This window comes from Phoenix dactylifera, chromosome 3 (genome assembly GCF_051530095.1).
Source record: "Phoenix dactylifera cultivar Ajwa chromosome 3, Ajwa_hap1_PhDact_Kaust_v1.1, whole genome shotgun sequence".
Lineage (NCBI taxonomy): Eukaryota > Viridiplantae > Streptophyta > Magnoliopsida > Arecales > Arecaceae > Phoenix > Phoenix dactylifera.
The window spans coordinates 24,274,943-24,287,529 of NC_143192.1; the positions used below are offsets into that span (position 1 = coordinate 24,274,943).

At 34.6% G+C, this 12,587-nt stretch overlaps 1 protein-coding gene across 2 annotated transcripts; it reads right to left on the bottom strand.

The window, feature by feature from the left end:
• Nucleotides 1–3,189: 3,189 nt before the first annotated feature.
• LOC120107168 (uncharacterized) lies at nucleotides 3,190–8,164 on the bottom strand. Of its 2 annotated transcripts, XM_039120344.3 has the most exons (7): nucleotides 7,892–8,164; nucleotides 7,146–7,242; nucleotides 6,732–6,837; nucleotides 5,835–5,933; nucleotides 5,577–5,670; nucleotides 4,930–5,107; nucleotides 3,190–3,587 (listed from the first exon to the last, which is right to left on the bottom strand). In XM_039120344.3, the coding sequence occupies exons 3-7, from the start codon at nucleotides 6,750–6,752 to the stop codon at nucleotides 3,521–3,523; spliced, it is 459 nt and encodes a 152-aa protein (XP_038976272.1). In that variant the 5' UTR covers nucleotides 6,753–6,837; nucleotides 7,146–7,242; nucleotides 7,892–8,164; the 3' UTR covers nucleotides 3,190–3,520. The 2 variants fall into 2 exon arrangements, with proteins under 2 accessions (XP_038976272.1, XP_088574032.1); XM_088717906.2 differs by lacking the exon at nucleotides 6,732–6,837.
• Between the last annotated feature and the right edge of the window lie 4,423 nt (nucleotides 8,165–12,587).

Here is a 12,587-nt window from a genome sequence, read left to right on the forward strand (position 1 = left end):
ATCACCCTTTTTTTCCAAAAATTTGGCGATCACCAGCCTAATCGGGGCTCCAAACGACCACGAAAGAAGGAGAGAAAGAGTAGCTCAAGAGCGGCCGGGTCCTTACCTGGTTTTCGGCAGTAATTGGCTGCGACGACGGTGCGAAGGCGATCGATGATCGAAGAAAAATTTAAAGAAATCCTCCGACAGGGAGTTCCGATCTAGGTTGAACCTCTGGTGGAGTGGAAGAAGGATCGAGATGGCCTCTAAATAGGCTCGACCGTGACCGAAATCCAACCCAGAGTGGGATTCCATCCGATAATCTCAGGAGGAAGAAGTCTCCAATTGAGAGTCTCTTCCTTTTAAGCACATGCACAACATGTGCCGAAATTCTTTTTTTTTTTTTTTGTTTTGGTTTGGACCAAAAATGGCTGGGCCTATCAACGGGATCAAGCCCAGTTTGCATGGTTTTACACCCTTCCGCCGCGTAAATTCTCATGGCTCATATATAAAGCTCCCTTAAGTTCTTCAGGAAGCTTGCTTCTGGACCATGCATCACTTTCTAAGAACTTTTCCTATGAACTCCTACTTCTATCTTTTGTGGTTAAGAGGCTAGCAATAGTCTTTGGTGGTTAAGACGGTGGCATTTCTCAACAATTTGAATCCCTATATCTCTTAGCATCCGCATCTCTGTCTCATCTCCACTTACGAACACTTTCTTGCGGAGGAGTTCCCAACCAGAATTCTCTGGTAATTGCTTCACTTTGCGGATGTTTTCTGCACCCATAGTTGTAATATTATTTTCATCTCGAGTAGTAGCTAAGATCCGACCAATATCTACAAACAACACTTTGTGTGGTCTTGCTGATTCTCACAATCATCGACAAGGCCTCTTACGCTCTTCAACTTCTCCTAAAGCCGTTTGAGCTCATTCTTCAAGCCTAACTCCATCACCGCACTTTGCATGTTGAACTCAGCATAGACACATATCTCCCAACAACAGCATCTAAGATCATCGCAAATTTTTTTTTATAGACTACAGATTACTGGATCCTCCGGAACTATGAAGCTTCACTACACTTAGGGCCTGTTTTGGATAATCCTATTGAATCCTTAGGATTATAGGATTTCTAGGACTACAGAATATAATTAAGGCCTGACCAAGCCCATATTAACTAAAGCTTTCCCAACCTATTTCACGGGGATAGAAAAAAGAACATTTCTGGCTATTCCTACTAGATTGAACTATAAATCCGTAGAATTTTTGGATTGAGCCATCCATTTAAGTATGACCCAGTATTAACCAAACTCCACCCAACCTAAATCTCAAACTCCATCCATAGACTAATATCTGGGTTGGCTTTGGACAAGTTATGGAAGCAGACGGGCCAACAGGCCTTACTCCTACAAGATTTTTAGTTCAATTCTGTAAGAATATCCAAACAGGCCAAAAGTCTTTCTTTTTATCGTATAGGATTCAGGCTAGTCCACTCCAAAGCTATTCTTACGTATTTTATGAATACGGACCTAGCCCAGCCTGTAACTTTTGATCGTGTTGGTTGTAATGGGCCAATCTATGGATCCTCAAGGATTTTTAACCTAATTCTATGGAAAAATCTAAATAGGCTCTTGGTAAATTATGAATCTACTCCTCCTCCATGAAGTTTCGGAGATCATGAATCTACTAAGAAAACATTTGTCGGGAAAATATCTAAGCTGGAAAACAGAACTTGCCTGTTCCTTCATCTTTTTACAAGACACCACCAAGAGAAGAAGAAAAAGAAAAAGAGAAGGAAACAACAATGCTTCCTTCCAATAAGCAAAGATCTTTCGGCCACCAGAAAAGATACCTCTCGCCAAAACCAAAAATAATTGTTTTTTTTAATTTCTATCTAAGACCAACACGGAGAAAAGGTTAATTCCTTTCCCATAAAGATATAAAATAAGTATATACTGAGTCTAAGGCTCACTTTAAACTAACCTGGATCAACACTATATAAATCAAACTATTAGATAAAAAGAACTATTTATTGTCATGGGAGTTTGTGACGGCCAACACTCTCAATTATTCTGAACTCCATATTAACAATGCTGAGCTTGCCGCTAAGATATCCGCTAATTGTTCTTTCATTGAGATTGAATTAAATCATTTTTTTTATCATGTAATCTTCTCTAATAAAGTGATAATACTCATTTGGGTCGGCCGCATACCCACTAAGACATAATCTTAGAGAATATGCAAGACCTGTTTTGAATATATTGTTCTTCTAGATGCATAGACTTTAATGCTTATACTTATTTAGGGATTGAAATACTTTATCTAGATGTGGTACTATTTTCTTTCGTTAAGTTATTTTCAATAACTAGATCATGGTATGAACATTAAACATGGTCTCTTGATTTAAAAATGCGTATAAATTTCCCCTATTGCTTTAAGTTTTATGTTACATGCTATAATTCTGGTGAGCGAAATTTTTGTATACACTTTCAGGGTTTATAATATGCTTTATAATAAGAAAGTTCAGGAGTTCGTATTGATCTCATTGTCTTGCTTGCTTTGCTTGCAGACAATGCTGATTGGGATGATATTTTGGTTAAAGCCATAAAACAACTCAATGGGAAAGTTTGCAAAAAAAAAAGGTAAAAATGCTCACGTTTTACTTTTGCCATGTTTCCAAGCATGCATAGAGGATGGATCACGACTGGCAAATAATTTTCCCTTGTTGGTTTTTTTGATTTAATTTTAATAGTTAATTTAATGATGGCTAGAGGCTAGGGTCTTGGTTGGATTGTAAGAAAAATGTAAAGAATCTTGGTAAATAATTTCCTTATTTGTTTGTTTATTTTCTGCAGGGTGCATGGTAAGCTTTAGATTTAAAGAATTATGTAAAGTTTTGTTTCTTAACTAGTGTTTTCTTGCTAAGAGGTTTGCTTCTTCCTGTTGCTTAATTTTATCAACAGGCGGCCACAAAATTTGAGCATAGAAGCAGCAAAGGCTGTAACTATGACTGGGAGGTTTGCAGTTCTGTCTGGGTCTTCTTCTTTGCAGAAGGTCCTTTCCATCCAGTGATGGCACTGAACAGCTGTGTCCATTCCAAAGCCCTGAACTCAGCAATACCAACCTGCATGACAAACTACACATGCCACCAAGAATGTGAAAAATGATTTGTAAAACAGAAGGAGCTAAATACTATTTTACACAGCTGCAACTTGTGCACAAAACTGAACATTTATTCAAAAATAGCATCCAATATCTACACATAACACTACTCAAATCATGCAAATAAACTTGCTATAAGTAGTACCATGCAAGCTTTTACAGCTGGGACTTCACAGATTCTCACACTAAGCATCATAATGTGGAGCTATCTGTTTCTTTAATACTTCAATCATAAAAATGCTCATAGCTCCCATTCAGAGAGAGTGAGGAATATAGCAGACATGTGCCCAGCAGCCAGCAAGAGTGTATCCACTGTGCCTTCCTATCAAAACCATGCCAAAAATAGTCAAGTTGTCCACCCATCGAACTTTCAAAACACGGTTACACTTCCCCTTGTCGACTGATAGCAAGCGTAAAATATATGAGAATCATTGTCCCCATGCTTGACCTGTAAATAATTTGCAGATATATCTGGTTACTGTAAAGGAGAGATGTAGAAACTTCTGCTTCAGTAGGAATCAATAGTAGTGCTCACTGTGGCTCAAGAGCATCACCAGGTAGCAGTAAACATTACCTTAAGCAGAAAGCCTGACAAAGATTAGGTCTAAGAGTCAAGGTATATGACCTATCATAATTTGAGATCATTTTCACTATCAAAAACCTGAAATTAACTCCTTGACTTGGTACCTAATTCCTAAACATGGAGAAATAGCCAGCTATGAAGAGTAATAGACCAGACGGTGGGTATGAAGTCCTTCATTGGTATATTTATCATATAATGATTCAAACAAACACAAGTATAGTGTGCATGCTTAAAGTTCCAAAAAACTTGGAACGAATCTATATGAGAAGAAAGACGGTACTTGACATAGAGTCCTTCACATGAATGAAACATCATTCAAATAAGAAATCGGTGCCTCACATGTATGAAACAGACTGTCATACTGGACAAGTGTTGATAACTACAGTCAATCTACTTGCACAGCTAAATGTTGTGAGAGATGAAGGGAGGAGCAACGAGGCTTGCCCGTCAGGAAAACGGTTCTACAACATAGCCCAAAAGTCCAGGTTCATGGTGTTGAAATATCTAAGACACAGAAGAACAACCCTTCTGTTCTTCTTGCCCCATGGGCCATCCCCATTGCAGGCTCCTCTGATTGTGGGACCACTGGTTCAACCAGAGTCATTAAGCAACCTCTAAATAATATGCAATGAACTGAGAAATTCCTTCCTTGAAAGACAATTCAGAATAATCAGCAGAGGTATTTTGACAAATTCAAGGGAGCAACGTAGATCTCAATTATTGTTAATCAGTTAACATAATAGAGTTAAGACGATGACCACAAAGTTGAAATATGTTTGTGGCCTCTTTCCTGTTTCTATCATGTTGCATATTTTGAGTTGTTCCTCATATAGAAAACAAATCAATATTTCTATAGATCTCTCAGCAAATTAAAATGAACATGACCATGGTACCACTTCAAACACTGGGGTTTAGGGCCTCAGTTGCTATAATGCAGAGAGGATCAAAAAAAGACTGCAGTTTCAGATGAAAATTTGGGTAGTCAACTAAGACAGCTAAACATTATGTAGTAAACATCTGTAACTGGAAAAGGTCCAACCATTCTCACCAGTTACATGAATGATGAAATCACTCAAGAATAATATTCTTTTAGCTCAGACCACAATTTCCAGCCATTCATCGAGGTAAAAACAAATGGAATCCAATTACCTCAGCTTCCAAAAGTTTAGCGTCATTATTAGAATTAGAAGACCATCAGGGTACTTACATAGAAGCAAAAAGGAGAAGGATTTTCTTCGGGTTGATAGTTGTTAGGCGATGAAATCTCCTACTCCTTCCATCCCCAGTATCTGCAACACCGGAAATATTAACTGAAGTTGGAGGCGCTATGAGAACTTTGATTGGCATCGCAGGCTGTTTCAACTGATCCAGCTGGGAACACCCCACTGTTAAAGTGGAAAAGTAATCAAGATTCATATAGACATACAATCATTCGATTATGGAAAATTATTTGTTTAATAACGACAACAATGGCTACAATATAATTTCCAGTAGTGATGTGGCAAATTCCAACTCATACAGTAATGAGGTATTGATTTCCACAAAAACAAGTAGCTAGATGAGACATTTGAAATATCCTGCTGTGGCAATCAGATTGGTCAGGGTCATTCGATGTTTCCAACAGACAAGGGCTCAATTTGAGATACTGCAAGAGTGGCCCTATGAATGCATGCGCAGGGATCTTGTAATAATATTAAACTGCTGCAATATCTCGTGTTATACACTTTATATGTAATACAGAATAGATAGAAAAAGCTAGCCACAAAGTGCCAAACTTTCCAGGTAATCGCATGTGCCCTGCATTCTGATCTAATACTTTAGAATGCAGTGGTTACTAAAGGACACACTTCATACCTTTAATGACAAGTTTTTTTGATGTCTCATCTGCTTCTTGCTCTTCACCATTTCGCTTCTCCATTCTGCTTGAACCCTTACGAGAAAGAGCTTTCTGTTTGTACAATAAAAGAAGGAGAAACCCTTTACCTAACTCTTTTAATAAATGTGGCTAATTAACGGGAATCTAGAATGTAGATTTATTGATAACTAGATCGGCAAAAATCATGTATTTATCAAACTCTTCTTCTTAAAAAGAAATGGATATATCAAACTCACGGTCATTTTCGGACTTCCAGAGCACTTATCAGAGGGCTGTGTAAGGCTTTCAATGTCCAGAACTACATTTCCTGCTTTATCCATAGCTGCAATCTGGTTCTGCAAAAATTGGAACAAAGAACTTTGTGACAACATTACAAAGCCACAAGAAAAAGGAAAACATACAAACAGATTAGTTTACCATATTCATAATTAGATATATAACCACATGAATTAAAGAAGGCAAATGTACTGGTGAGGAACAGCTCTAGATTGATATGTGAATAATTTGACCCTACAGACCTACTGACACTGGATCCATGATTGTGTATAACAACATGCATAATATTTATATGGGTTCCAGATCCAAATTTGGAAACCGAGTAACATCTATTGATAACAAAACCTACAACAGTAGGTACCTAAGTTACCAAAATATTTTAACATTCACCCTGCATCATCCTGGGACTAGCTTCCCCAGTTACTCTAATCAGACCTCTTAATTCCTTAATTGAGTATATTTTCTTCCATTTTGTGGCCATGTAAACACCTATCTTCTTCTAGCACTTGCAAAACTTCTCTTAAGGTTCCTTTCCTAAGTCATTTTATACACTTCTAAAACCCACAGATTGATACCCTAAGCCCCCCTATTTGACAGGGATTGTTCCTGTGCTTCATCAGAATGAATCAATAAACCATCAAAACAAACCCCCATTGTTTTTGTTTCAATGTCACTAAATTCTAATAATTTTTACAAGCTCTTATACTTCTAATTCTAATCTTATTTACAACCATTATCCTGTTACAACCCAACAATTCTAGCTATCTTTAGCCTTCAAACTTCATGTGCAGTCTCAATATTTTCCAGAAGAAAATGCAGAAGAAGCACATTTTCCTAGACATAAAAGTTTCACTTACCTGCAGGAAGACCTCCTCCATTACAAACTAAGGTTAACTTCTTAAGGGTATACTCAACACCAACTGCCACCAAGGATTGAATGTTTCAACAATTGACCTTCCAAAACTAACCAAAAAAAATGTTGAAACATTAGCAAAGATATAAAGCTCCAACACCAAATCAGCGAATTATGGTACGAAATTTAGAAGAATCGAAATCATTTTGGTGGTGTTCCGAAGGCTGAAGCTTACCACTGATCAATCTACTTCATCCAAAGAGTAAGCATAACAGCATAAAAGATCGAATGAATTAAAAGAATCTAAGTGAATTGTTCAGAGAAGTCTTGGAAAAAGTAATTTACCAAGGATGTAAAAGAACAAATGGACACAATTTGTTTAAAGGGAGGGAACTATAAATGGGATAAAGAACAATACCTGTTTATAGCTTGTCTTCTGCAAATTTTCTTAATTTTCAGAGAAGAGATCCCAAGATATCTCCACCATTCACAATAACGTTGTTGGCTCCACAGTCCTGCAAAATCCAAGATATTCATACAAGAAAATTAATTACACAAACTTTTCTCATATTTTAGTTTATAAAATCGTTCTTTTACCTAAGAAAAATTATAAAATACTTCTATAGCCAAAAGATGACAAATAAATTCGCATGCATTCCTTTTGTTCTCCGCACAATATTTCAGAGGAAAACAAAATAAAGAAATTATACAATTCATTGCAGCTGAAAAGAGAGGAAGATAAATAAAAATCGTTCTAAGATCCTCAGGAAAGGGAGGGGAAAAAAAGAGAGAAAAGAAACTTTTTCGCCTCTCCAAGGAGGCCTTTAAGCCCAACAAATGTTCCAAACTACCAGCCAAGATTCCTCAAACCAAGATTCTTCAAACAAAACAGAAGCTAATAGACCAAAAAAAAAAAGAAAAATAGAGAGCGCAAGGGTACGAAAGCCTGCTTTAATGAGCCGGAGAAGAGATGACGAATTGATTCATTAAAGAGAAGAATGGAAGAAATGTCAACTAATAACACCAAACTGCCATTAAAGTCCTCAGTTTCCAAAGCAATCCATTTCTTTGTAAGTTTAAAACTAACTCCACTTTCTTCTTAAAACACCATAATCTACAAATTAAGAACAATGGAAAAATCTCTGGACTAAGAAACGGTGATACCTTGTCTCGTTTAGACCTGCTAATGACCGCAAGAGAGAGAGAGAGAGAGAGAGAGATTGAAGGCAGAGGTGGACAGAGAGAAGGAAGGAGAAATATAGCCGTTGGAAGCTCCTCTCTTTCTTGGGAGAGTTTGGAGCGACCGCCAACTGCTAAATTACGTTTGGAGTTATCGATGCTTCCGGTGGTGCGGTGGTCTCTAACTCCTCGAAATGGGGTTTCTTTAGCAACAGAGACTGTGTCTCAGAGGAACAGAGCTCACCCCACATAGATATAGGCATAGATATAGTTCCACTGAGTTCAAATATATAGCATGAAAAAGTAAGTTACTCGTTTGATTTACGAAAGAATATTTTTTTACTGAAATATTTTTTTTAAAGTTAATATCTAAATACATGATATCTGAAAAAGTAATTTTTATATATTTAATTGAATATAAAAAAGTATATTTATATTTAGTTGAGTAACAATTTTTTTAAAATATATATATATATATATATATATATATATATATATATATATATATATATATATATATATATATATATAATATCGTAACAAAAGAAAACAGCTTATTAAATTTTATCGAAAAATTTAAAAATACTTTTAAAAAAATATCTGAATTTCCAATCTATAGGAAAGTAAATTTTTCATCTTTCATATGGATTCTTTTCATTAAATATAAAAATTTTATTTTTTAAAAAAATATATTTCTATATTTTTCAAAAAATATAGTTAAATATAAGAATTTTTTTTATCCTTGATCATATATTCCACCCTCTCTTTAGGACAAAAGAAAAACATCTAGTGTAATAAATGACTACACCAATGAGGGACTGCATTTGAATTTGCCATCTATAGTGCCGTTGGATCTACATCTTGGTGGCTGCGAGCGCAGGTAGCGGCGAGAGGCGCCTCGCCCGTGAGCGTGAAAGAGGCGTTTGTCGGCTAGCGCGGTGAAGCAGGGGCAAGATCTGTGGGCTAGACACGGGCGAAATAGTTTATCGGGATCGGGAGAGATCGGGACACCGAGGGTGGGGATAAGGGGCCCGTGAGTGGTTCAGCGAATGGGGAGCATAAGGCCAGAATGGATCCAATTGCGGGTATCTGCCAATTTAATCTGCCAAAGAAGATGTGGAAAGAGAAAACTAGAAGTGGAAACGGAAGAAAGATTGAATTTTTTTAGTAGTTCTGGGGATCATCACTTGATGGAAGCTAACTGCATTTAAATTGGATGGTATGTGTGGGAGGATATTGAAGAATCTCAAGTGAAAATTTTATTATCGTGATTACTTTATCACGTCTTGTCATACTACTGCAATTATCTGAAGACATTCTAATAGATTTTATGAATTAAAACAAAGAGATTTAGACTCCATTTGGTAAAGCTTTTGTGGGCAGAAAATACTTTTTAATCCTCCAAAAATACTTTTGAATGGTATTAGAGTGTTTGATAAAAAAATTAAAAAACTATTTTAGCTTTGTCGGAAAGCTAAAAATATCTATTTGAGAGAAGTTCCAAACTGGAGCTTCGTCGGAAAAGTACTTTTAGCACGCGTCGGAAAGTTGTTTTAGATTTATAAAATATTTTTTTTAAGACCAAAATACTCATAGTAAAATCATATAATTACAATAAAAATGACACTATATTTTTTTTCCAAAAATTAGTTCCTAAAAATATTATATTAATAAATATTAATATTTAATGATAATAATTATAATATTTTATATCAAAATATACAATATACAATATTATATTAACTATATTAGAATAGTATTATATTATATTATGGTAATATTATACTATATCATATATTTATATATTAATACATATTATATTTTATTATGCTCTCTTGTATAATACTATGCAATATCCTTTATTGTCATTTTGTCATACTAAAAGTATTTTTTCAGTTTGTTTGTCAAATATATATTAAAGTTTTATGGAACTTTAGAAATGCAGTTACCAAACAACAAATAGTTTTTATAAAAGCTTTACTTCAAAAAGTTTTACTTTTTAAAGCTCTACTGTCAATAGCTCTGCCAAAGAGTCTTACCCTTAAAAAAAAAAAAAAGATTTACTAGATAATAAAATGTTGCCATATTTATTTATTTATTCTGGATTTTTTTTTTTTTTTTTTTGTTGGGTGGGGGGGGGGGGGGGGGGTTACAACCATACTTAGTCATGCTTATTCCTTGTTCCACCACAGAGATCATGGTTACCATCTACAGTCTAATGACATTTTGACTGATGTGGAAGATATCATTTCAAATAGAATCCGAAGATTGTTGCGATAGCACAAAAACAGTGAGTAGTTTACATAGTTTAAAGTTATTCATGTATTGATTTGTATTTATTTATAACCAAGAATAGGACAGTGTTACCACAAAGAGGAGCACAAACTGACCTCAGCATATGGCGTCTGTAATGCAGATGATTGATTTTATGGATGGCCATGTTTCTATCACATTCAACATTGACCAGCTGAAAGCAAAATCTACAGAATGGTATTTATCTCACTATTTGCTATTATCTCACAAATGTTATATTTTTGTTTAGGACAAGTGGTCAAATAAATACGTATTTAGTTCAATTATTTTTTGGTATGACAGCAAGACACAAAACCCTAAAGTAAATAGAGAATCATCAGAAAACAAAATATCACTGAATGATATAGAAATCAAAATGCTAGAGTCCTAAATCACTGTGCCTACATAGCTGGCAACGAAAGATGCCATCAAATATACTTCAGAAACCCCGCGACAGATGCGTGGAGCTTCAAAAGCCATCAAAGAAGCACCAATTATCTAAATATTTGATAGTAGACGGGAGCGTCCTCCGTTTTAGTTCAGTTCTCTACCAAAGCACAACAACAGTGTTCTTATTATTAAAAAATTCTTGATGCATTAAAGATTGTTATTTGTTTGAATGATTCTTCAAATTTTTAAAAAAATTGAACTGGTTGATATTTATTTAATGTTCTATGAACTTTGATGAGTAATTCACAAATTGCCTAAATCTTTTCTAAGTACTCATGAATTACTAATTACTGATGTATTCTATTGCTCACTGGCTTTCTTGATATCTTTTATCGTTCTTAACTTTCTCAAGCATGAATTTTTAAATGTATTATTTTGTTTCTTTATATTATTCCATTTTTATCATTAAATTGACTTTCTAGTTTTTAACAAGTTATTTATATAAGAGAAGTGTTAAATCAACATTTTCTATAACTAATAAAGCAGAATTATCATATATTACAAAGCCATCGGTTTCATAGTAGTATGACCAAATATGAAGCTCATTTAAAAATGTATACACACCAAAAAATATGATTTGTCTTTAAAAATTATCAAACTATGGAAATGAAATAAGTATAGATTGATCGCCTCATTTGCTTAGTTGTTGACCTATCACCATATTGCTAAATCATTTGTCTAATTAAAAAATAAAAATATGAAAAATAAAAGAGTATCTACTGGTATTTAGGTCCAGCTCAATATGTACCTATTCAAGTAAATTGGTTTGCGGAAGATTAATTAATTTTTTAATATAAAACTCTGTATACTATGTCTGTCTATCACTATGATATCCGGCCTATCACCCCCAGCAAGACATATGACAAATGGCTGCACATCTTATAGGATTTGGTCTTATAAGACATGCAAAGCCTCCTAAATAATTTCATAATTCTAAGAATAAATTTCTTCATATAATAGTGGATAAGCAGGGGTATTTAGAGCCTGTCTACATTCTACAATAAAAATTTTAATAATCAAATTTCATAATTTGAAAATCATTTAAAACAACCCCCAGAATTTTTCATTAACACATTCTTAAAAACACTACATAAACTTGATCAAAAAATTATTAAAGTAGAGACTATGACTAGATTCTAAACAGGCCAACACACCATCTAACCCAGTTTGCACTACTCTTCTATATTTGGAAAAAAGACAAGTATGGTGAGTTAACAATCTAATAAGTTACCCCGACATCCCTAGTTGGATTAAGCATATAATATATAAAATTAAGCATAGATAAACACAAATATCATTATCGTTTGTAAAGGAAGTAAATTTTGAAAATTCAAATGAATTTCACGAATGGCATATAGGTATATATCAACATAATAATTTACATTTTAGAATGCTAGTATAAAAATCAGGTTTAATGCATCTTATTAAGAAAAATTCCTTTTATAAAACTCACAAAAATTTTGAATTGCAACTCTTGCCCTCACTTAATTTTCATGACTATGGCTTTGATTAGCACCGTGACAAGGCTCAAAGAGATTAGCACTTGAATATATGATTACTAGTAATCAACCCTACTAGCTAGGCATGAATACTAGACAATGGCATTTAATTTATTGGAAACCATTATCTGAATCACATATTGATCAATAAAAAATTTTAATATCCATGTACTTTTAGCAATCTTCAACAATTTAAGCATCCAATTTCATCATACAAAATCAAACCAAACTAGTCTTTGGATGCGTAAAAGTTACCAATTAAGCAGCCCGGCTAACTTCTCAGGTGTTAGCCCAACCTTTACAAAAGTTTGCCTCCCTGGAACTCTCAACACCCACCTAACTTCATAAGTGCTGGCAAGACCTTTTCCCAACAAGTTTTTTTTTTTTTTTTGCTAAAGCAGGTATTCCATATGATACGTGTACAAATACATCCAATAAAG

Bases quoted from the DNA above. Each gene is read 5' to 3' on its own strand.
- LOC120107168 (XM_039120344.3), bottom strand. From the start codon at position 6,752: ATGGAGGAGGTCTTCCTGCAG. The intron at 5,934-6,731 runs GTAAGTGAAACT...CAATTTTTGCAG, and splicing joins TGGAGGAGGTCTTCCTGCAG to AACCAGATTGCAGCTATGGA. The intron at 3,588-4,929 runs GTAAGTACCCTG...AATTATTTACAG, and splicing joins CTTCTCCTTTTTGCTTCTAT to GTCAAGCATGGGGACAATGA.